The 25,873-nt window shown below is 35.9% G+C and overlaps 2 protein-coding genes across 6 annotated transcripts in view; both read left to right on the top strand.

The window, feature by feature from the left end:
* Positions 1-25,873, top strand: part of LOC126779895 (uncharacterized) — a 36,359-nt gene that overhangs the window by 8,296 nt on the left and 2,190 nt on the right. For 3 of the 5 annotated variants that reach the window (XM_050504063.1, XM_050504062.1, XM_050504061.1), the window contains 12 exons: positions 4,737-4,800; positions 5,218-5,356; positions 7,299-7,467; positions 8,118-8,224; positions 9,108-9,263; positions 10,153-10,269; positions 11,670-12,119; positions 12,776-12,981; positions 13,887-13,994; positions 14,314-14,517; positions 20,246-20,333; positions 20,525-21,076. In XM_050504063.1, the coding sequence (XP_050360020.1) occupies positions 4,737-4,800; positions 5,218-5,356; positions 7,299-7,467; positions 8,118-8,224; positions 9,108-9,263; positions 10,153-10,269; positions 11,670-12,119; positions 12,776-12,981; positions 13,887-13,994; positions 14,314-14,517; positions 20,246-20,333; positions 20,525-21,076 (2,360 nt within the window). Of the gene's footprint in view, positions 1-2,752; positions 2,827-3,192; positions 3,354-4,736; positions 4,801-5,217; positions 5,357-7,298; positions 7,468-8,117; positions 8,225-9,107; positions 9,264-10,152; positions 10,270-11,669; positions 12,120-12,775; positions 12,982-13,886; positions 13,995-14,313; positions 14,518-20,245; positions 20,334-20,524; positions 21,077-25,492; positions 25,605-25,873 lie in introns of those variants that run through there. The other 2 variants (XM_050504065.1, XM_050504064.1) reach the window with 2 other exon arrangements.
* Positions 21,114-22,655, top strand: LOC126779973 (uncharacterized). The gene has a single exon (XM_050504202.1). It carries the CDS (start codon positions 21,114-21,116, stop codon positions 22,638-22,640), a length of 1,527 nt encoding a protein of 508 aa, XP_050360159.1. The 3' UTR covers positions 22,641-22,655.

Raw genomic sequence — 25,873 nt, 5'->3', positions numbered from 1 at the left:
TGCTTCATTACATTGTTGCAGTAATTCAATCACTGGTGGTAGGGCTTTGTGCAAGCTCGTCTGGGTAGGTACCACCCACTCATCAGATATTCTACCGCAACAGCAATACTTGATATTGTTGTGTTCCGGTTTGAAGGGTGAGTGAGCCAGTGTAATTACAGGCACAAGGGACATAAAATCTTAGTTCCCAAGGTTGGTGGCGCATTGGCTATAAGCGATGGTTGACATTTCTTACAATGCCAATGTCTAAGGGCGTTTGGTGACCACTTACCATCAGGTGGCCCATAGACTCGTCCACCTTCCTATTCTATAAAAAAAATAAAATAAAAAAAAATCACAGATTTGAATGAGCTTGAAGTTGGTAACCAACATACTTATGCAGTAACTTTGGATTCCCTAAGTTGAATTTTTGATTTAGTAACCAAATCTTTAATGCTCATAAAAAGAATGCTTTCTATAATAAAGGAAGTAAAGTCATTTCTTATGGGTCAGGTGGATATAGTTTGGAGAAGAAATTTTTTTCTTGTCTAATTCTTCATAATATTTTTCGGCAAAACTTGCTCCTAAGTTTATTAAATCTCAAATAATACAGAGGATTTCTAATAATGTTTATATTTTGAAAGATTTAGAGAAAGGTACCATTGGTCGTTATCATGTTAAACATATTATTAAAATATGATTTTGGTATAACTAAAATATTTTGTAGTTATATTTAGGTTTGGAATAAATATGGCTTTGCTGGAGAAGAATAAAGTATGATAAAAAAGTTCGCCATTAACTTCTGAGTTGATTGAGTGATAGGATTCCAATTTGAATATCTTTCTACAAATATATTTTTCTCAAGATCAGCTTAGGACATTTTGGTTTTCAAAATAAAATGATTCCATTTATTTCTTTGACTCAAAAGATCTTATATATTTTGTTTGTTATATTTGTGATATTGTTTTTACATTATATTTTTGTGTGTGTTTATACTTTTGTAAACATATTGTTTGTGTGTTATTGTAAATAACATTTTTGTAGTTTTGTTGAACATTATTACATATTTTAGTAATAAGTTATTTTTAGTTGAAGATTTGTAGAAATAATCCTTAGAATTGGATAATTGATCTTTTTTGAAACATTTTGTTTTGTTATTTTGTTCTGTGCTCGGAAAACTGGTGGTGTTGGGCCGGTCACAGACTAAATATATTTTATTGGAAGTTTTGTTTAACTGTGTTCGGAAAGCTGATGGTGTAGAGTCGGTCACAGTACAAACTATTTTTGTATGCTTTCGTGTTCGGAAAGTCGTATGGTGTTGCGTCGGCCACGTTAGTCATATTTCTTTGTTTTATTAAAAAAAAATTTTTTTTGGTTGGTGTTCTTGATATAACTTTTGTATATTCCTTAGACCCAATATTTTATTAAATTTTCCATCTTTCGAGTAAAGTAAAACTTTAGACTTCTTTACTCTAAATTAACAGAAGTTTTATTGGACTACTCATTGCTTTCGAGCGAGGCTATATTGATTCCTCATCTCCAAGGTTAAGGTGTTTAATGGATACTTTTACTTAATTCCTTGCTAACAATAAAGTTTTGTTGAACAACTTTTATATAAAATTTTATATATTTACTTTTTCTTAGAAATAACATTTGTTAGTTTTGTAGTTAAGTTAGTTTACATTCTTCAATCTTTTGTTATGGATTTTCTAATTGCTTATGTGACTTTAACGTTTTGTTCAATAGAGTCGATTTCTACTCTTTTTGTAGAGTCGGATAAAAGAGTCTCTTGAGAGCGAGCTCCTTTTTTATTTTTTGGTTGGGGAGTTATGTAACGTAGAAGAATCCAATTCGAATTTTATTCCCACGAGGTGTACCAGGATAATATCCACGATTATTTAAGCAATCCAATATGGATTATAATTAATTTAACCAAAATGTGGAATATTATCAGTTTACAAAAAATAAAAGTTACAAAAACTGCAAAAACTAATTTAGGTCACCATTACGACCCAATGACCGGAAGGAAAGTGAAGTCTTAGACAAATGTCAAAGAGCATCTCAAAGATAATAAATTAAAATTAGTTCGAAAATGCATAATTCATAAAAATTTGCATTATGACGAGACGTCAAATTTAGCGGTATTTTTCAAATGTTGAATAAACATAATTATAGTTGCACCTGTCAAAGTCAATTGACACATGACAACTAACGTTTTTAGGTTACAATTTTAATAAATTTGTCGTATTTATTTTAAAATAATACATCCATGTAACGTACACTAAAATAACGTTACATTATAATGTCCTCCAGACCGATTTCGGCCACGGCGGCCAATCTCAAGAGATTAGCCAACTACGCAGGAGATATTATAGTGCACAAGTATGTGCGCAAACACAGATGCACTCTCTATTCCCTAACTCTCATAATCCGATGGGACGGCAATCCGTCACGACCGGAAAGAGTTCAGGCGCAGGACCAACAGCTTTACGTGCTTTCCGAGGCACGGGAGTGTACACACTTCCAACTTCCAGACTCCGGGCTGCTACTGAGAATTTTCTGACAGAAAAACCCAATAACTTTTTATTGGCCCAACCTGGAAATTGAACCCAGGACCTCTGGGTCTGCGGCCTTATATCAAGCCACTAGACCAACGAGGCAGTCATGTCTATTGCATATTTACATACCAAACAGTTGTAGGTTATATATGACATTTAAAAGTAGGGACTAAATGTAATATTAAAAAAGCGCTTAATTGTCTTTTTTTTTGCAGATCCGCTATGTACAACAATGAAAACAACAAAAAATTATAAAGCATCATATACGTTAACGCGAGATGGCCCAGTGGTAAGAACGCGTGAATCTTAACCGATGATCGTGGGTTCAAACCCGGGCAAGCACCACTGAATTTTCATGTGCTTAATTTGTGATTATAATTCATCTCATGCTAAACGTGAAGGAAATCATCGTGAGGAAACCTGCATGTGTCTAATTTCACTGAAATTCTGCCATATGTGTATTCCACCAACCCGCATTGGAGCAGCGTGGTGGAATAAACTCCAAACCTTCTCCTCAAATTATTAAGCAAATTACAATAAAGTTTTCTAACATCTGTATTTTCTCCATTAAAAATTTCGTAATTGAAGCCATTTTTGAAAAAATTAAAAACGCAGTAATTAATTGCGTAATGTTAATAAATGACCCCCCTACAAGGTGGACCCACGACATAGAAAGAGTCGCGGGAAGCCGTTGGATGCGGGCAGCGCAAGACCGGTCAAAATGGAAATCCTTGGGAGGCCTTTGTCTAGCAGGACGTCTTTCGGCTGAGAGAGATGAGATGAGATGATGAGAAAAAATGACGTCATTTTGCTCTGGTATATAGAATATAAATGTTATATGTGCCAATATTTGATATTGTACTTAGTTGATAAGAGACTTTGTAATATTATGGAGGAATAAATTTATTCATTCATTCATTCTGTCATTCATTCATTCCTAATAAAAAATATTATTATATTGTTATTACCTAATTGATTTCTACAACTGTTTGCGTTGTGGTCACTGTATGTACTTTGTCTTGTTTATATATTACACTGGGTGACCCGTGTCCATTTCGTTGGGCGGATTTTTTTTTTACAAAAAATACATAAAATTTTCTCGCGTATTTGATATTTTAAATTATCTCTTAAACTATGCAAGCAAAAAACAAACCGTTAAAGAATTTTATCTAAATAAAATTTTCTTGGTAATAAAGTAATTTATTTTTCAATAGATCGACGTAAATGAAATAAAACCGTCTGATTGAAATATCACTCAATAGAATTCAACGCGCTCGCGGTTCCATACCTATGACGTATTGTCTCTTTGACCATTCGTCCAAATTATATGCGGTAAAAGGGAAAAGTCTTTTGTTTTACACGCTTCAGACGATAAGTTTACTTATTTTGATAATAATTCATAATTGTTGATAATATGACCAATAAACATGATATAAAGATTTAAATTTTTTTTTTTTAATATAAAAAACTACTTTTTGTGACTTAAATATAATAGTTAGACATATGCTGTCGGTGACTTTTTTATACGCATTATATAGTTCTACAACTTTTCTCTAGAATTCAATTATATCATCGGTAAGGCAGCGTTCGTATGAAACGTTTTCGTTCGACCGTTTTTTCTTAGACCGAAAAAGTCTTTTCATTTTTCGGGTTAATATATAGCCTATGACACTCACAAATGATAAGGCTTTCTATTGATAAAATAATTTTCTGAATCGGTTCAGTAGACCCAGAGATTACCCCCTACAACCTCACAAACTTTACCCCTTTATAATGTTAGTATAGACTATTTACGTTTATTATTATGAGAGTTATCAGGCATATTCAAACGTAGTATTGTTTTTTTATTTATTATTGGTTAGGTAGGTGGACGAGCATATGAGCTACCTGACGATACTTGGTCACCAACGCCCAAAGACATTGGCATTGTAAGAAATGTTAACCATCGCTTACATCGCTAATGCGCCAGCAACCTTGGGAACTAAGATGTTATGTCCTTTGTGCCTGTAATTACACTGGCTAACTCACCCTTCAAGTCGGAACTCAACAATATCAAGTACTGCTGTTTTGCGGTAGAATATCTGACGAGTGGCCTTTAATTGCGGCGTACTGTCAATAGTGTCCAATCAATAAAACCAAAGAAACCATAGACAATTTAGTACTTTTTAATTGATTTATTCCGTTAATTTTTGTCCCCAGATACGCCGCTAGAAGCTCCGGAATGTTCTGCTTCACAACAAAATCCCCTAAAATTACAAGATAAGTAAGTTCAAGTTATGTCCCTTGTGCATGTAATTACACTGGCTCATTCACCCTTCAAACCGGAAGACAACAATAACAAGCACTGTTGTTTTGCGGTAGAATATCTAATGAGTGGGTGGTAGCTACCCAGATGAGCTTGCGCAAAGCCTTACTACCAGTAAATATCATAAACTCCTCATTTCCGTTAAAGTTTGAATTTTCAAAGATCCGTTCTTAATGGATGCTAAGTGGTCACGACCAATAATCATTGGCGATGTAAGAAATATTAACCATTCATCATCATTGGGAACTAAGATGTTATGTCCCTTGTGCCTGTAGTTGTGTGATGGTCTAACACAAAGCTCAACTACCAAGTAAATAATTTTACCCAAGTGGAGGAAAGCTCCCATATGTTATCCAAAACACAATTTTCTTCCAGAACATTTGAACGGCTCAAAGCTGTCAGCCGAACGAAAAGTCACGTATGTATCACAGATCAAGAAACAGAAGACACAATATCCCCTCTGGCAAATTATGATTCTAATACCAGCGAAGAAGTGACTGCTCGCGATGATCCGGTAACAACTTTTTTTTTTCTGGAGTCGAATTAATGGCGTACTAATTTTTAACGGCCAGTTCTATTTATTTATTTATTAAGGATCTCCAAAAAAGGATACACACTTACGAGTACGAATCGTGTAATAATATTTTATACAGCAAGCACATAAATAATGACTAAACAGAAATTAAAAAAACTATTGAAAGAGTTTATTTACAATTTATTTCGGGACGAGAAACTTGAATGATGCATGTTACCAAGGTTACCTTTTCCAATGCAGGGCAATGGTGGTAGAGCTTCGTGCAAGCTCGTCTGGGTAGGTACCACCCACTCATCAGATATTCTACCGCAAAACAGCAGTACTTGGTATTGTTGTGTTCCGGTTTGAAGGGTGAGTCAGCCAGTGTAATTACAGGCACAAGGGACATAACATCTTAGTTCCCAAGGTTGGTGGCGCATTGGTGATGTAAGCGATGGTTAACATTTCTTACAATGCCAATGTCTAAGGGCGTTTGGTGACCACTTACCATCAGGTGGCCCATATGCTCGTCCGCCTTCCTATTCTATAAAAAAGAAAAATTCGTTATTAACTATCTTTAGTATTTGTTTATACATCTATATACTATAATAATAATAATATCCTGAAACATTTTTCACACACGGCCGTCTGATCCCAAATTAAGTTTGTACAGAGCTCGTACTATGGAAACCAGACAGCTGATATACGACATATACTACTTTTCTTTTGTAAATACAAACTTATATAGATAATTACACCCAGACTCAGGACGAACAGACATGTTCGTGCACACAAATATCTGTCCTGGGTGGAAATCGAACCCACAACCATCAGCGTGAAAGGCAAAGTATCTACCAACCATGCCAACCGGCTCGTCATATATATACTATTAATGTTTTAATTGTTATTGACTTAATTAATTAATTTATTTATTAAAGGTTCGCTAGCGGATGTCACATAAATAATTTCATAATAAATTATGTACTAAAACTATAAACATTTCATGTACACCCATTTGAAAGCAAATTGCATGCATTGTGTTCTTGCGCCGATCACAATTTCATAAACGTATTAAAAATAAAAAATAAATGTGACAAATATAGGACATTGCGGTATTAAAAAAAAACATGTTGGCTTAAAATAAAAAAATAATAAAACAAAATGTACGGAAATAACAAAAACGTCTCAACATTATTTTTATTTTATTTTATTAGGATCTCCAACAAGGAATACACATGACAAGCTTTAATATAATATGCGAGTTATAAATCTATGCGCTCCCGCAGTTACAGGAAACCACAGCATCCATCACAGATAACTAAGTAACAGCTAATAAAAATAGTGAAATTAAAATTAAGAACTTAACAAATTTAAAGCGATATGACTTAAAGAACTAAAACAAAAAACAGAACTTATGTTAAATGACTAAAATTTAGGAATAAAATTTGAAAAGCTAAAAAATAAAAGTAATACAAAGAATAAATACTAATTACTAAAAAAAATAAATACTAAAAATAAATTAACGTATGAATTTAATTTTAAATATTACTTAAGTTTTTTTTTATATGTGCATTAATGGCAATATCCAAGTTGTTGCTTTTGCTACAAGCTTTGGCATTAAATAGTATTGCGACAATCTTGGACGTAGACCTTTACGTGTTCCCCTCCTTTTACAACGGTGAAGAGGGGCGGCTAGTGCAGAACATTCTTCCCGACTGTACTGGCCGTCGTCGCGTTTGGCGAATGACTCTACTACCACTTACCTGGAGTAGAGTCATTCGCCCTCCCGGCTAAAATTTCTCGACGATCGGTTGTATAGTTAAGGCGAACAAACTCACTGTAGCATTTATATTAATAAGGATTTCTCCAATTTGGTCAAACTATTATCCAAACATTGTTCAATCAATAATTTTATCCGACTGATTGATTTCTCTTTTTTAAGCTGTCTAATCTACAAGGTCAATCGTTGGGTGCAAATGAGAATATTACATCTATGGCTTCGACGTTTGCTCAATCAGATTTGAAGGACAGCTTCGATGACGTAATAAGTTCAGCATGCAAACTGAGTGGGTTATACAATAATGTGACTCCATCTTCTTCTAGAATCAATGGTAAGTTAAAAAGTTTAACAGTGGTAGTTCAGTGTTACGAATTGGGATGCTCTGGCGAGGATGCCTCGTTAGTTCTGTTACGGCTCTGAGGATTACAGACGGGATACCCTGGACCTGTCGTAAGCAATCAGTGTCACACGGCGTATGTTGAAATGATCCAGCTTCTCCGATCCGTATCGAGGGTGACCGTCAGGGTTTTAGTGGCTAAGAATCCCCCATAAACCAGTTTTCGGATAAACGGGATAAGCTTGGTTTACCCAGCAAAATTCTCTCAACATTAATTTCTCATCAGTTATTCTACCGCAAAACAGCAGTACTTGGTGTTGTTGTGTTCCAGTTTGAAGGGTGAGTGAGCCAGTGTCATTACAGGCACATCTTAGTTCCCAAGGTTGGTGTCGCATTGGCGATGTAAGCGATGGTTAAAATTTCTTACAATGCCAATGTCTATGTGCGTTGGTGACCACTTACCATCGGATGGCCCATATGCTCGTCCGCCTTCCTATTCTATAAAAAAATACTTCGTTTGTCAAAGAAAAGACTAATTTATTCTAGAAAAGTAATGATGCTTATTAGACAGTAATAGATTACGTAATACGTTACTGATCTCATTTATGATATAATTTCTAACATCAAAACATTTTCGGTTTCAGATTTTCATAATAATAAAATTCTAGAATACAGAATTAAACTAGAAAATGAAATTGGTAATGAAGTCATGGAACCAGAACACCCTTTATTTCAAGTGAATGTAGAAATGGTAAGATGTTTTATATAGTCTATTCAGGGGAGTAAAAAATAGCCAAGATGGCCCAGTGGTTAGAACGCATAAATCTTAAGCGATGATCGTGGGCTCAAACCCGGGTTTGAGCCCACTTTTTCATGTGCTTAATTTGTGTTCATAATTAATCTCGTGTTTTTGGTAGAGGAAAACATCGTGAGTGAATTTCACTGAAATTCTTCCACATGTGTATTCCACCAACCCGCATTGGAGCAACGTAGTGGAATAACCTCCAGGCTTTAGCCCAGCAGTGGGACATTCACAGGCTGTTACTGTACTGTATATTCAAGTGAGACTGTTGCCAAAGACAATCCACTATGCTAATATTGTAAAGAGCAGTCCTGCGCAGTTGGCTAATCAGTCTCGAAAGTTACCGCCGTGGACTTGAATTTATTTATTTATTTAAGGAAAACAAGTAGACATTAAAAATACAATATACAGACAACAGAGCCAATTAGTTTTCCATTAAATAAGAAAGTACAGTACAGTAACAGCCTGTTAATGTCCCACTGCTGGGCTAAGGCTTCCTCTCCCTTCTTGAGGAGAAGGTTTGAAGCTTATTCTACCACGCTGCTCCAATGCGGGTTGGTAGAATACACATGTGGCAGAATTTCAATGAAATTAGACACATGCGGGTTTCCTCACGATGTTTTCCTTCACCGTCAAGTACGAGATGAATTATAAACACAAATTAAGCACATGAAAATTCAGTGGTGCTTGCCCGGGTTTGAACCCACGATCATCGGTTAAGATTCACGCGTTCTAACCACTAGGCCATCTCGACTTAGTAAAGAAGTAAATATTAAAAAAAATGAACATGAATGCTTTCCTCAATTCCTCAACAAGCCGATTCTCCTTACAGGACCAGGATGGAGATATACTCGTCAAAGATGAAATCAAAGTCGAAGCTGAGTGTTTGCAATGTAACATCTGTCTCAGTGTTGGAAGAAAAATGTATGCAATAGATAAATATGCTTATATATATAAGAAGTTACTATATGATAACTATGAAGAGCAGGTCAGTGGGTTCATTTTTATTTAAACTCCATGTTTAATAATAAATATTACTATATAATAATGGTCCTCCAGACCGATTTCGGCCACGGCGGCCAATCTCGAGAGAGATTAGCCAACTGCGCAGGAGATATTATAGTGCACAAGTGTGTGCGCAAACACAGGTGCACTCTCTATTCCCTAACTCTCATAATCCGATCGGACGGCAATCTGACAACACCGGAAAGAGTTCAGGCGCAGGACCAACGGCTTTACGTGCTTTCCGAGGCACGGGAGTGTACACACTTCCAACTACCAGACTCCGGGCTGCTACTGAGAATTTTCTGACAGAAAAACCCAGCAACTTTTTATTTGGCCGACCTGGGAATTGAACCCAGGACCTCCGGGTCTATAGCCTTATATCAAGCCACTAGACTAACGTGTCTTACTACTATATACACTAACGCTAAACAGCAGTGGTATCGTTGTGTTCTCGTATGATGGGTGGTCGGTGTAACTACAAGCACAAAGGACGGCATCTTAGCTCTCAAGATTGGTGGCACATTGGTGATGTAAGGGATGGGTTAATATTTCTTACATCGCCAATGTCTATGTGCGGTGGTGATCACTTACCATCAGGTGGCCCGTAAACCCCTTCGCTAACTACTACTAAAGTTTCAAGGACGCTTCACGTTTGGGTACATTTCGCTTGAGAGAGATGAAAGATATGACGTATAGAAGAGAGAAAGAGAGCCACTTATAACTGCCGCGGTATAAGAGCAAAAGAGATAGACGTATACACAACGATACAGCGGTATAAGATTTTAAAACCAAAACCGAAGTAGAGATTATATAATCTTTTTTTTTTTTTTAATATTAATACATTTATAATCTGTGAACTTTATTCATTACAGTACAATAATACGTTCGATACGACGCTCGTTTGTTGGGAATGTAACGCGTTGCTGCGAAACGTTGAAAAATTTCAGAATAAAATAAAAAAAGCTAATGAGATGCTACAAACGCAAAAAGTAAGTTTTATAAGACTTGACGGGCCGGGCCGGTTGGCGTGGTTGGTAGATACTTGCCTTTCACGCCGAAGGTTGTGGGTTCGATTCCCACCCAGGACAGACATTTGGGTGCACGAACATGTCTGTTTGTCCTGCGCTGAGTGTAATTATCCATATAAGTAAATATTTCCAAAAAAAAGTAGTATATGTAGTATGCCAGTTGTCTGGTTTCAATAGCAAAAGCTCTGCTTAGTTTGAGATCAGATGGCCGTGTGTGAATAATGTCCCAGGATATTATAAGAAATATTATACATAAAAAAAATTCTTATACATATGAGAGATTCGTTCCATGTCCTCTTTGCAAGAACTTGTTAAGCCGTGATTGATGATTACACTTTGTAATCGTAATCATTAATCTGATTACATTTGCCTAGAAATACTTTAACATATGGACGGAATGATTCAAGAGAAAGGTTTAGTTGTAATTTGATAAGGTTTTCTGTAAATTTGCGGAAATATAACGAATAATCGTTAATAATTCGTTCAAGATGTCGGAAAAAACATTTTAACAAAAAAAATAACGAATTCACTAAATAATACTTTCTGAACGCAAATGCTTTGTTAATGAAAATTTCATCCCAATATTTTTTCACTCTTTATACCTCTTTTTTCTTTAAATTATAGTTATAGTAAATATATATGATATATAAAAAAAAATCATATCGGTTCTAAAGTTACTTCTGAGGTAGTTAATAGAAAAAAAAAACGACCGAATTGAGAACTTCCTTTTTTTGAAGTCGGTTAAAGATGCCGACGGCCCACATAAATCAATAGGGTTATGTTATGTATTACGTGTAACATAAGTGTGTGTGTGTGTGTATTCACTCTTATTCGACTTTTGCAAAATAAATTTTAACTCGAATCACCTACATTGATTTGTAAACATTTTATAAGTCGAGATGGCCTAGTAGTTAGAACGCGTGAATCTTAATTATGCCACACGTGTATTACACCAACCCGCATTGGAGCAGTGGAATAAGCTTCTTCTCAAAAAAGGCTCCTCCTTTTTTGAGAAGAAGAAGGCCTTAGCCCAGCAGTGGGACATTAACGGCTGTTACTGTTACTGTAAACATGTAAGCGCTAGGTGAGCGGTACTAAACGTCAGCGTGAGATTAGTTTGCGTTAATGCATGCGTTTGATCGGTACACGAGCTCACTTGCTCAAATTTTAATGTCGGATTTTTTTATGCAACGTTTTTTGTAACGTTTTTGTGAAACGTTACAAAAACGTTTTTATCGTTTATTTACATTTACACCTACCATTGTAATCGGGTATAAATTTGACTATTAAAATTCAAATATCGAATGTTTAAAAAAAACACACAAAACGAGAATGGCCCAATTTTTTTTTTTTGTTTTCAGAACATCATCTCACTATCAAGTTTGACGACAGTCGTTATCAGCGATTCGAATCTTGAGACGATATACTTGACAGGAGAAAACACAGAACACCGGTTGAACACGGAAAACGGTGACGTAATCAAAAATGACGTAATCTCCGATGGTGCAACGGACGTGAATGATGGGTGCGTTGAAGAAAATCCACTCGAAAACAGCAGTAATTTGAAAACAGTTAGAAATAAATGGGCGAAGAGACGTGTGATGCTAAATAGGGAACCTAAGTTCAAAAAAGTTCAAGACCACGATGTATTTGAGAAAGTTTCGTTCAATATTAGAATATTGCAAGATGTGATACAAGAATGTAGGAATAACGAATCGTATAAAAGTAACGAGTTCAAATGTCTGTCGTGTGTACGAAGATTTGACAATCGAAACGCTCTGATTGAGCACAATTATCAGAATCATGATGAGGTATGGATAGAACTGTTCCTTTTATATACTGACGAGCGACGTGGTTGGCAGATTGCCTTTCACGCTGATGGTTGTGGGTTCGCTTCCAGACAGACATTTGTGTACATGAACATATCTGATTCTCACTATGTGAATAATGTCCCAGGATATTTTATTATTTCTTATTATATATATAGATAAGTGTACAGGCAAGTGGGCCACCTGATGTTAAATGGTCACCACCCGATTGGCGATGTGAGAAATATTAATCATTCCTTACAGTGCCAATGTGCCACCAACCTTGGAAACGAAGATTTTTTTTTATACTATAGGAAGGCGGACGAACATATGGGCCACCTGATGGTAAGTTGTCACCAACGCCCATAGACAATGGCATGAATGAATGGCAAGAAATGTTAACCATCGCTTACATCACCAATGCGCCACTAACCTTGGAAACTAAGATGTTTTGTCCCTTGTGCCTGTAATTACACTGGCTGACTCACACTTCAAACCGGAACACAACAATACCAAGTACTGCTGTTTTGCGGTAGAATATCTGATGAGAGGGTGGTACCTACCCAGACGAGCTTGCACAAAGCTCTACCACCAGTAATGTGATGTCCTCCTGCTTGTGCTGCGTTGTTCGCAGTTGTAATAGCATATTAATGTTTCAGAGAATTGGTCCATATTTATGTGATGTATGCCGATCGAGGTTCACAGACGTACATACATTGTCATCGCATCTATTAAGTCATTATTATATGTACTACTGCAAGCTGTGTGACTACAAGTGTTATAATGAAAACGATACGGTGAGCCATGCGCGTGCGCAGCACGGGAGTAAGGCGTACGAGTGTCTCAAATGTGATAGACTGTTTAAGTAAGTTTTGCTTTTATAGATATATATTTCGCTATACAGTAACAGCCTGTGAATGTCCCACTACTGGGCTAAGGCCTCCTCTCCCTTTTGGGGAGAAGGTTTGGAGCTTATTCCACCACGCTGCTCCAATACGGGTTGATGGAATACACATGTGGCAGAATTTTAGTGAAATTCGACACATGCAGGTTTCCTCACGATGTTTTCCTTCTCCGTCAAGCACGAGATGAATTATAATAATAAATTAAGCACATGAAAATTCAGTGGTGCTTGCCCGGGTTTGAACCCACGATCATCGGTTAAGATTCACGCTTTCTTATCACTGGGCTATCTCGGCTTTTTTCGCTATATATTGAATAAAAATAACGATGAAATAATTAAAAAAAATTATAATTTATTGGCAGTTAGCAAATGGCCAAAAGATGGTGAGTGGTACCAATGCCCAAGGCTCATAGACATCGGCACTGTAAGGAACCTTGGAAACGAAGAGTTCATGACATTCACAAGTATCTAAATTTATAATAGTTGGTAAATGGCAGCTGATGGTAAGTGGTCACCACTGTTCAGACATTGGTGATATAAGAAATATTAACCATCGCTTACATCACCAATGCGCAACCAACATTAGGAACTAAGATGTTATGTCCATTATGCCTGCAGTTACACTGGCTCACCTTTCAATATACAATAATACGAAATATTACTGTTTGGCCGTATAATACCTGATCAGTGGACGGTTAGAATTGGTGCAGCGTGGTGGAATAAGCTCCAAACTTTTTTCTCAAAAGGGAGAGGAAGCCTAAGCCCAGCAGTGGGAATTTCACAGGCTGTTACTGAGTGGGTGGTAGATGCCCAAACGGGCTTGCACCTTCCAAGGGTACGATATTCAATTTCATACTCTGTTCCAGCAATCGTCGTGAGTTCTACGAACATCACAAACTCAGGCATGAGACGTATATATGTGATTACTGTGGTGTAAAATACAAATTAAGGGATAGCCTGATAACTCATATAAGGTGATATATATTTTTTAATTTATATCCTAAACAATAAATATAAATTTCGTTTGTGGCGATGACTGAAATTTTACTGTCCGAATTTTTTTTTGCAACGTTTCTGTAACGTTTTCGTTTCGTTTCTGACGCAAGATTTTGTCGTTCGTATCCTCAACGGAATCAATTTATTTCTTTATGCTATAATAATAATAATAGATAAGGCTTGTTAATTATCACAATGCAAGTGTATAGTAAACTATTCAAAGTCATAGCTGTTTGTTTATGAAATGGGGTATAAACTCGAATTTGTCTATTAAAATTCAAATATCGAATATTTCAGAAAAAAGCACATGAAACGAGAATGTACGATATGTAAGAAGAAATTCAACCGCTACAACAGTTTATGGCTTCACAACAAGTTGTACCACGGCGCGCCGGCCGGCACCGCGTACTGCGTCGAGTGTGACGTCAGATACGAAGACACGTACAGATACAAATGGCACTTGGCGAACAGTGTTAAACACAGGCCCAAGAAGGTTGTGAGGTAATACTGGCCTCACTTGCACTATATAAATAAAACTCAACATTGTTGAACTTAATTTTTCATTATAATAAGGTAATTGCTTAGTACAAATAAACGATCCAAACGATTGCGCGATCTAGAATACAGACAATGCCATCTAGTGGTCGGTTGTAAAGAAGTTATATTAATATCGATTAATATGCCGTTGATGTGAGTGAAATTATATCGCAATTACAGTAGTATATCAGCGCCATCTATTGAGCGTATGTTGACTTAACATTACCTTTATAATTTAAATTTTTACATTTTACTTATAATATAAGAATTTTTAATGCTAACTTGTTATTGGATAAGACACACAGATAACTATCTGATTTTATAATTAAAAACAAAAATAAAAAAAAATTGTGAGTGCCTCATCCTCACGCACACATTAACGAACTCACGCTGACGTCATCACGCTCGAACTCTCAGTTAGTACCGCGTGCCGAGCGCTAAGATTTTTACACATCAAAAATAAAACTAAAACGCCAAAACGCCATTGGCAACGTAATCCAATACGCAGTTGACTGAAGAAAACGTTGCTGAAGCCGTAAATAAATATATCCTACTGTAGATAATGAAAATTTAAATTAAATTGAGGGTTGGAATTCAAAGAAAAAGTTCTCATGTGTGTCCCGGAATATTTGTCACCTCTTATACGCTAATTTACTATTACAATTGTATTACACGTAGTTCTATTCAAATATTACATTCGCTGGATAATTTAAAATCCAATTCCCGTTCCCATCAACAGATATACCCCGAGAATTATCCCCTCACGAAAAAAGTTTGCTCCAAAAACAATTCATCTCAACTCAAATCCTCCGCTGAGAAATCGTTTTATAATGCAATTGGTCCTAAAATTAAGGACAATATTCATGCTAAAAAATCAACTACCAGAGAAAAAAAAAACAATAAGCCCACATACGCTGAAACTTGTGTTTTTCGAAATCCGTGCTCGATTACAAAACCTTTTTTTTCGCTGGAAAACGTCGGAATACTCATTAAAAAACCAGCGGACCCGCAACGTCTTTTAGAGTGGGCGTCACGGGATCACTTGCGCATCCAACCGTGACGCACCGACGGTTGACCCTCTTAAGTGGGCTTCCATTCCTACAGGGGTTCCTGGGGTATGGACCCCCTGAGCGGCGCTTACGGTGGGAGAAGAAGGCGCCTCCTCCCCGGTCTTCTTCGGCGGTGCGGGTCAGCGGCGGCATTCGCCTCACGCTCTCGCTCCGAGACCTCCTGCGACATGACACTCTCGCAAAAAGAGACCATCTCCATCCAACACCTCTCGCTGCCAAGCATTGCGTTAATCACGCTCGGCAGCGAGAGGTGCTCAATTACAATACCTGCTGATTTTGCGAAAATTTTTGGACTTCTAATAAGCACATAATAAAAGGTTGGATTATTAAATTTATTCAATATTTCGAATCATGTCCACAGTACGATTTTTGTGTGTGCGTTGATGATCACTCATGTTATTCATTGCAGCACTGAAGCAGTATTTCACTATTGATGCTCATTGTAAGAATTCCTCTGGCACACGATTTGGTATTGTTTCTTTTGACCCAATCAGATTCAATAAAGGTGAAATACGAGATAAACTTTCCAATGACCTTAAAGACGCACACCCTTGTGTATTAGAATCATCGAAATTGAGTCAAGTTCCCCGTCATATTTTAGATTCTGGAAATAGAAACACAGCTCCAAGTAAGCTGTTATGACAAAAAAATATCTTGAGAGGCAAAACTAAAAAAAAAAATTTCATTCTGATCCTGTAATGAGTCTCAACTTTTTTACTCCAAAAGTCAAGGAAAAATAACATTTGAAAATTTTAGTGGACATTCAAGACAATCTCAACATGATTTGTTTTACCGAAAATCAGCTGCGATACTTATTAGATTTAAAATCTACCATTTTTTGTCACTTGGATGCCATAGGTTCAATTATCTCTCATTTTCACCAAACTAAAAAACCGGTCTACTATTACGCTCTTATTTTACCAGGTAAAGAAGGAATACGGTCCTATGCTTGTCGGAGAATATTTTACAGACACTTATGACGTGCCATCAGTTAACTTTTTAACTCTTATAAAACATAGTATGCGAAAACTAAAACAATCCAAAAAAGTGTTTATACATAAGATTGAAACAGATTTTAGCCTAACATTGATGATATATTGTCTATGGTCATTCAATCGAATGTCGTTATCAAGCTATTTACAAACAGCGTATAATTTTTTAAATAATAAAATTCTTGAATTTCTCAACATTACCGTAGCACAAATATGATAGAAACCGTCAAACGTAAAAGTTACAACCACTGCCAAATACAAAAACAACGAGACGTTGCTTTGTTTTTCATTACTCAATTGATTCATTGCAAAAATTTAGATGATTTTTCTTTTATTTTAAACATGTTGTAGTAAGTTTTGGCCTTAAAAATATTATTCCTCATTTTAAAGATAGCTTTCTCAGCGTAAGTCCCGAAGTTCAATCAATCGTTAAAGATAATTTATTAGAAGATGACGACGATAATACACTATTAATAAATGACCAAGAAAACGATATTGAAAATCCTGCTATTGAAGAAGGCCGGGCCGGTTTTCCATTTTTTTAAATTGGTAACACGATCCGAATGGAAGTTTTTCATGTCGCCGAAGTATATGAAAAAAAAGTTGAACCAAAAAAATTACATTCAAAGATTTTTTTTCCGAATTTTTTTAATACCAATTTTCCATTTTGGTCAGCTGCGATTATAGATATTTTTAACATTGTTCGCAGTAATGCAAAGTATTGAATCATATTTTAAAAATATTAAACGTATAATTTCCCGATAAGAAAAGCGACTACCTATATCGCGATTCATTTCGGAAATTGAAAAAATTATATATGGTTGGTTACTCGAAACACAGTACACTTTACGAAAGGGAAGACAGAAAGCACGAGCTGAATCACAAAATTTGAAAAGAAAGTCAAATACCAGAATTATTAATTGAGCAATGGAAATCAGCGCTTTGGAAAGCTTCCGAGAATTTGAATTTTTTCGTTTCAAAAAAATTAGACGAAGTTGAAAAGAATTATAATAGAAATAATGACAAAAATATAAATAAAATGGCAAAAAGAAGCGATGAAAACACCGAATAACCTACAATGATGACATGACATATTATATATATTTTTCTATCCCAATTTAAATTATCCGGAAGGTTTTCCTAATTTGACTGACAAAATCGCAGGAACAATTTTAGAGGAAAGAATTTTAAAAACCTTAAAACCTAATGGTGGGTTACATGGTGATATTATTAATTGTTTTTTTGTAATACTAGAGGCCATAGGTAGAAAAAGGAATTTAAGTGTCACGAGGTTCGATTCCTATTTTGGTACTGCTATTGTAGAGAGAAATTTCCATGGACAAATTTTAACAATGGATAGCAAAATTTAAACCAGGCAATTTTAATTCGTGGCTGATGCCGGTTCTTATAAATAAAAATCATTGGTCATTTATCATTTGTTTTACACTAAAAATAATGGTTTGTTTTGATTCCTTAAATGGTAATCCACCATCAAAGTTAATGGAGAGAGTACGTCGTCTAATTTCACATTGTAGAAATAGTCATCAAAAATTAAGAGGGTGAAATAAATGGAAGGTGTACAGTCCCCCCCCCCCCCAAAAAAAAAACCCCGGCAAGCAGGTGAAAGATTTGAAGCCTGCGATATAGATATTGCTAGAAGAGATATAACTGACTTACTTCTTGATTTTAATGAACAAATACTCTATATTAAAGGCTCAGAACAACTAGATATCTGTTTAGAAAGAAGCGTACTGGTGGTAGGGCTTTGTGCAAGCTCGTCTGGGTAGGTACCACCCACTCATCAGATATTCTACCGCAAAACAGCAATACTTGATATTGTTGTGTTCCGGTTTGAAGGGTGAGTGAGCCAGTGTAATTATCGGCACAAGGGACATAAAATCTTAGTTCCCAAGGTTGGTGGCTCATTGGCTATAAGTGATGGTTGACATTTCTTACAATGCCAATGTCTAAGGGCGTTTGGTGACCACTTACCATCAGGTGGCCCATATGCTCGTCCACCTTCCTATTCTATAAAAAAAAAAGCGAATCATATGATTTTTATTTTATAGAATAAATTTTCGCTTTCTATCGACTGTATCACGGCGAGTGCTCTGAGGAATTATTCTAATTCCTGCTTCCCCCTTCCTTCTTAAGTCCATGCGAGCTGGTTCTCGATGTCACCGCCTAACTGTGACATCAATTCCATCGCGCACAAAGAAATTTGGCAACTCCTTTCTTTGTCGCACTACCAAAAAATGGAATTCCTTACCAGCTCACGTGTTCCCCTCCTCTTACAACCCGGGTTCCTTCAAACGAGGCGTGAAGAGGCATCTTGCGGGCCGGCACAGAACATTCTTCCCGACTGTACTGGCCGTCGTCGCGTTTGGACTCTACTACCACTTACCATCAGGTGGAGTAGAGTCATTTGCCATCTCGGACATATAAAAAAAAAAATTTACACTCAAAGGAACTTGTAAGTTCTAAGATTTATCACGTGAAATACCCTTAGATTCTCCGACGAAATACGCGTTTTGTCAAAATTTAGGCGCTTTGATGACGGAATAAATGGTAAATGCGATTAGTAAAGTATAAAATAGTAATTTTTGAAATTCACTGGTATTGTACTGTAGAGTTCGTCGTCGTCGCCGAGTCGTAGCAATCAAGAGTCATCGTAGGCTTATTGGCCTGCCTTTACCACAGACAAAATAAACTATGCTTTAAGTTTCTGCGCCGCATTTTTGTGGTTACTATCTCTTTTGGGTATTCTTTATTGACTAGATAACAAATTTCAAGTTTCTAAGTCAACGCGTTCAAGAGGATCTAAACAATGTTTTTTGATGTCTACAGAATAGTTTTTTTTTCTGTTATTTTTGTGACTATTTACTGTACGACCGCTATCCAGCTGATGTGTGATCTGCTGCTTAATGAAGAATCAAGCGAATTTTTTAATATAATTTATATAATATAAGATGGTATTACATAATCATAGTTCGTAATTCAGCGTTTATTGTAAAAGTGACAACCGCATTCCTATATACAGACGCAGCATTGTTTCTAGGTAATTAAGTATACAGCCACAATACTATGGGATTTTAGTGTACGCGACCAAAATCGTACCATTCGGGTATATTTTTATAATAATTTGTTATTAAAAAGTTGTTCTTTTTATTTATAGACTAGACAGGCGGACGAGATTTTTTTAATATTATATTCGAATGAGCAAATGGGCCATCTGGTGGTAAGTGGTCACCATCGCCCAGGAATCTCCTTCTCTTTCCGTCTGCATCGGTCATAATAATCCAGAAAATACCATCCCAAATACCCACACTTACATTGCTAATGCTGCCCGTGGTGTCTCAACCCGCAACTTTTGAATCTCCTTTTCTTCCGAATTACGTGTGTCATCCAAATACTTTTTTTTTTTAATACTAGCTTTGGGCTATATCGCTTGGGCTATGAGATCGCATAAAATAGTCGAATTATCTGACATCTCAAACAATTACAGCTCAAATACCCATTTAAGTAACAGGCATATTAATTATTTATGTTTAATGACGAATCATGAGATTCGTGACCCACTGGTACCACGATTTGACAATGACTGACTTAAGTGATGTTTCTAATGACCAGGGCTATACCGCCATCACCTTATGTGTCTTCACCAGATGAAGAACATGACCTTTTAATGGAAAATGAATGTTTGGACGGATCACATAAGGTTAGTACACAATGTATTAAAATAGGTTGATGATTACAGTTAAATGGTTTTAATAAGGTGCTATAAAATGAGTAGGTAATCTGACTATGAAAAAAAAGCATTTGCATTGCAAATCCTAAAGATTCCATAATATCCGAGTTATAAGCTTTTAAAGCAAGTTTTTTTTTATAAAATTAAGTATCATATTTCAGGTTTCTTCAAGCCAGTCTTTAGCCAATGTTATAAATATCATAAACCAAGAAAAGGATTTTATAAGTGAAATTAGACCAGAAGAAGACACGGGAAATGAAGACGAATTAAACAAAGAAAATTCAGAAGCAGAAAAAATAATTTCAGCGGTTGGTAGAACATCAGAAGATTATTCGAAAGGAAAACGCATTAGAGAAAGAGACTTTTGTTTCTATTGTGAAACTTTCATTTTAAATTTTTCACGACATATGGTTCGTAAACATATCTCTGAACCAGAAGTTCAATTAGCATTATCACATCCTAAAAGTAGCGTAGAAAGAAAAAGATCATTTTCCGAATTGAGGAAAAGGGGTAATTTTGTTCGTAATTCAAAAGTTTGTTTTAAGCCAGTGAAAAAGTGTAGACTTTCTGAAAAGAATGATTACTTACCTTGCTCAAAATGCTTAGGTTTTTATCATAGGAAACAACTTTGGAGACACATAAAACAATGCAAAAATGATAACTCAACAAGCAATGCACAAGTTGAAGCACAATTTTTTCGTACGTCACGTTAAGTTTGATACTAATTTAAGGATAAAAGTATTTTCTCGCATGAGACCAGATGAAATATCGTTAGTAGCCAAAAGTGATAAATTGATTTGTATGTTTGGTGCGCAGTACCTAAGACAGCATCGTGGAGAACATTTTGTAACTGTCGTGTCACGTAAGATGAGGGAGTTGGCAAAATTGCTACTAAAAATAAAACCCAATATCAATAGCTTGGAACAAGTATTACAGCCACAATACTATGGGATTTTAGTGCACGCGACCAAAATCGTAGCACGTTACAATGATGTAACGGGAAAATTTGACGTACCGACCTATACGATGAACATTGCGACATCTATAAAACAGTGTTGCGGTATAGCTTTAATGCAAGCTCGTAAAATGGAAACAAACATTCACACTGCCAGTCTTCAAACGGATTTAAGAACTTTATCAAAATTGATTACTGAAAATTGGAAATTTGACATTTCCAATCAAGCTGCTGATGACCTTAGTATGAAATGGAATAAAACAACTATAGTTCTACTTGCTGCTGATTTGAAGTTGCTTATGGATTATCTTTGTAAAGTTTCAAAATTGTCATCCGACAATTTAAAGGAAAACGTAACAAATGTCGAAGCATTTGACAATTTAGTTGAATGTACATATTGTCGGGTACTTCTTCTCAATAGACGCCGACATGATGATATACAACGCATTACGTTAAATGATTACATTGATAACGCTAACGAAAAAAACAAATTTCTTTCCTGTACAGAAAAAATGCTAATTGATAATTTAAAAAGAATTGTAATCCGTGGTAAGAGAGGAGAGGGTGTGCCGGTTTTATTCACCAGCGAAATCCAAAATGATATTAATATATTGCTCTCAATGAGACATTTGTATGTCTCTAATGAAAACAATTTCTTATTTGTGAAAACAAGCGGTTCTATTGTTTGTGACTACAAAATATTAGAAAAATATGCACAGGCGTGTGGTGCTACAAATTATAGATCTCTTACATCTACGCGGCTACGAAAACACTTAGCTACCATGAGCCAACTGTTCTCTATGACTGAAACACAGCGAGAACAACTAGCTACTTTTATGGGTCACGCGTTAAATGTATATAAAGACAATTATCAGTTACCCAGCGACATTTATCAAACTGCAAAGATTTCTAAATTGTTAGTTTTGATGGAAGATGGCAAAGCCGACCAATATAAAGGAAAAGCTTTCGATGAAATAGATTTCAACTTAAATGAAGAAGTTAAAGGAGACGGGGTTGAAAATGAAAAAGTTGAATTTGAATTAGAAAAAGAAGATCAAACAGAAAATCCGAGCACCCCTCACCGATCCGTTTCACAACAATTAGCTCCAATATCTTGGGAGAAAAAGAAAAGAAAACTTGTCCCTTGGACGAATGAACAGAAAAATGTCGTTACCAAATATTTCAAACAACACATTCAAGATAAAAAGCCTCCCAGACGCGCGGAATGTGACGAAATAAAAAAGAAATACCCTACACTCTTTCAAAATAAAGACTGGTTAAAAATTAAAGTTTTCATTCAAAATATTTATATGAAGAAATAATTGTTTTTTTTTTTAATTTATTGTTATTTTTTGAAATATCAAAAATCACTATCAATTCACCTTAAACCTTTAAACTTACTGTATGAAACAAAGCAAACAGCAGTACTTGGTATTGTTGTGTTCCGGTTTGAAGGGTGAGTGAGCCAGTGTAATTACAGGCACAAGGGACATAACATCTTAGTTCCCAAGGTTGGTGGCGCATTGGTGATGTAAGCGATGGTTAACATTTCTTACAATGCCTATGTCTAAGGGCGTTGGTGACCACTTACCATCAGGTGGCCCATATGCTCGTCCGCCTTCCTATTCTATAAAAAAAAGCAAAAATTTGGTACAATTGACCTTAGACCTTAATTTTTTTAACAGACTTAGGAATGGTGGTGATTTTTTATATTGTTTACCTAAGACTTTATCTAAGTTACTGTACAAATTATATATGAAAATATATAAAAAATATGTACTATAAAAATGTATATAATGATGATAACAAATGAAATAATAATAATTGTTCAATTGTTTGGTTTATGTTCATTTTAATCACTAACAATTTTGCTCAAGATTGTGTATCTTATGTTTAGAACTGATTGTGTTAATTATTTAAGTTGTATACTAATTTCTTTGATAGAATTCGATGTTGAGAATTATTAATTTAAAAAATAAAAAAGTCCAGTAATTAAATATTTAACTGTAACAGTATTTTAGGAATTAATTTATATAATAATATATAATATTTCTTGAAATAAAATCACATACTAATCCAAAAATAAAATACGAAAAACGCATCTATTTTTTTTATTTTGATATTATTATTTAAGCACTTAAACGCTACAGTAAAAATATTACGACAGCCGTGACAGCTAGTGTGTTATACTCGTTACTTTGTTCTATATTAAAAAAAATGGTATGTTTTTATCTTTACCAAGGTTACATAAAATGTTTGTTGTAATGTTACCGTATTATAATGTTTGTTGTTTTTTGTTCAAGTTGTTGTTTATTGTACCAAAAATATTTATATAAGTGTCAACGTTTTTTTTTTATATAGAATAGGAAGGCGGACGAGCATATGGGCCACTGATGCTAAGTGGTCACCAAACGCCCTTAGACATTGTCATTGTAAGAAATGTTAACCATCGCTTACATCACCAATGCGCCACCAACCTTGGGAACTAAGATGTTATGTCCCTTGTGCCTGTAATTACACTGGCTCACTCACCCTTCAAACCGGAATACAACAATACCAAGTACTGCTGTTTTGCGCTAGAATATCTGATGAGTGGGTGGTACCTACCCAGACGAGCTTGCACAAAGCTCTACCACCAGTGAACATAAAAGAAACTATTGTTTTTATTTAGTTTGTAAGCGTATAAAAGTGTAGAATGCAAATATTTTTTGTTGTTTTCAAAATAAATCAAATTAACTTGATTCGTGTTTATTTTTGCTTTTTACCTACTCTTTTTGACAATCCAAAAAGTATGGACACATTTCAAAATACCAATGTCTGAGAATTATACGGACGCCAGTTAGTTATAATCAAACCGCATTTGGCGTCCGTTTAAATACATCAGCCATTATATATAATAATGTCCTCCAGACCGATTTCGGCCACGGCGGTAAATCTCAAGAGAGATTAGCCAACTGCGCAGGAGATATTATAGTGCACAAGTGTGTGCGCAAACACAGGTGCACTCTATTCCCTAACACTCATAATGCGATGGGACGGCAATCCGACACGACCGGAAAGAGTTCAGGCGCAAGACCAACGGTTTATTATAAGTAAGTAAAGTAAGTAACAGCCTGTAAATGTCCCACTGCTGGGCTAAGGCCTCCTTTCCCTTTTTGAGGAGAAGGTTTGGAGCTTATTCCACCACGCTGCTCCAATGCGGATTGGTGGAATACACATGTGGCAGAATTTCGATGAAATTAGACACATGCAGGTTTCCTCACGATGTTTTCCTTCACCGTCAAGCACGAGATGAATTATAAACACAATTTCGTGTGGCACTCAATGCGTTGAAATCATAACGTAATGGCGACCGTCACTCAAAAATACTCAACTGTTTGCATGTGTTCATGTTCCAGAACCAAGCCTCATGATGTTTTCCTTCACCGAAACGCACGAGATGAATCATCAACAGAAATTAAGCACATGAAAATTCAGAGGTGCTTGCCCGGGTTTGAACCCACGTTCATCGGTTAAGATTCACGCGTTCTTACCACTGGGACATCTCCATCCATACTATTGAATTAAATTGCGTACACACTTGTATAATCACATTTAGGAACACTTTAACTTCCTAAGTTATACTACTAACTAATATAAATGTGGAAGTGAGCTTGCTTTAACATTTGTTACGGTTACAAGTATTAGCAACTTAATGGATCATCTTAAAGTACATAAGATTTGACGAGCTGGTTGGCGTAGTTGGTAGATACTTGCCTTTCACGCCAAAGGTTGTGGGTTCGATTCCCACACAGGACAGACATTTGTTTGCATGAACATGTCTTTTTGTCCTGAGTCTGTGTGTAACAAAAGAAAAGTAGTATATGTAGTATATCAGTCTGTTTTCCATAGAACGAGCTCTGCTTTGTTTGGGATCAGACGGCCGTGTGTGAATAATGTCCCAGGATATTATTCTTATTTTGACTTTATTGTATATATATATATATATATATACGTATATATAGTTATATACGTTATATATGTAAGAAAGAGATAAAACGCTGTCTTTTTATCTCTTTCTTATATTATAATAATGGCAACGCCGCATTTACGTTAATTTACTAGAAGTGAAGTCGGCGCAGTAGGTAATTTGTAGACAATATACTCAGGAAGGCATATACTAATCTCGTTTCAGCGTTCCATGTCCCGACTGCGGTAAAGCATTTTCAAAGAAAATTAATATGAAGAACCACTATGACCTCGTTCACCTCAAGCTTGTCAAGTTTAAATGCGATTTGTGTACAAAGGTGAGTCGATATTGTTGTCTCTTTCGCGCTGAAGTTAAAAACATACATGTAAGGACGCAGGACGTTCTTTATTTTTTTTTAATAAAGAATAGGTAGGCGGACGAGTATATTTGTCACCTGGTGGTAAGCCACCAACGCCCATAGACATTGGCATTGTAAGAAATGCGCCACCAACCTTGGGAAATAAGATGTTAAGTTCCTTGTGCCTGTAATTTCACTGGCTCACTCACCCTTCAAAGCGGAACACAACAATACCAAGTACTGCTGTT

This window comes from Nymphalis io, chromosome 30 (assembly GCF_905147045.1).
Source record: "Nymphalis io chromosome 30, ilAglIoxx1.1, whole genome shotgun sequence".
NCBI lineage: Eukaryota > Metazoa > Arthropoda > Insecta > Lepidoptera > Nymphalidae > Nymphalis > Nymphalis io.
Note: the sequence above shows the minus strand (reverse complement) of the source record. Positions and strands in the feature narration are given on the sequence as shown.

Bases quoted from the DNA above. Each gene is read 5' to 3' on its own strand.
- LOC126779973 (XM_050504202.1), top strand. From the start codon at position 21,114: ATGAGACCAGATGAAATATCGTTAGTAGCCAAAAGTGATAAATTGATT.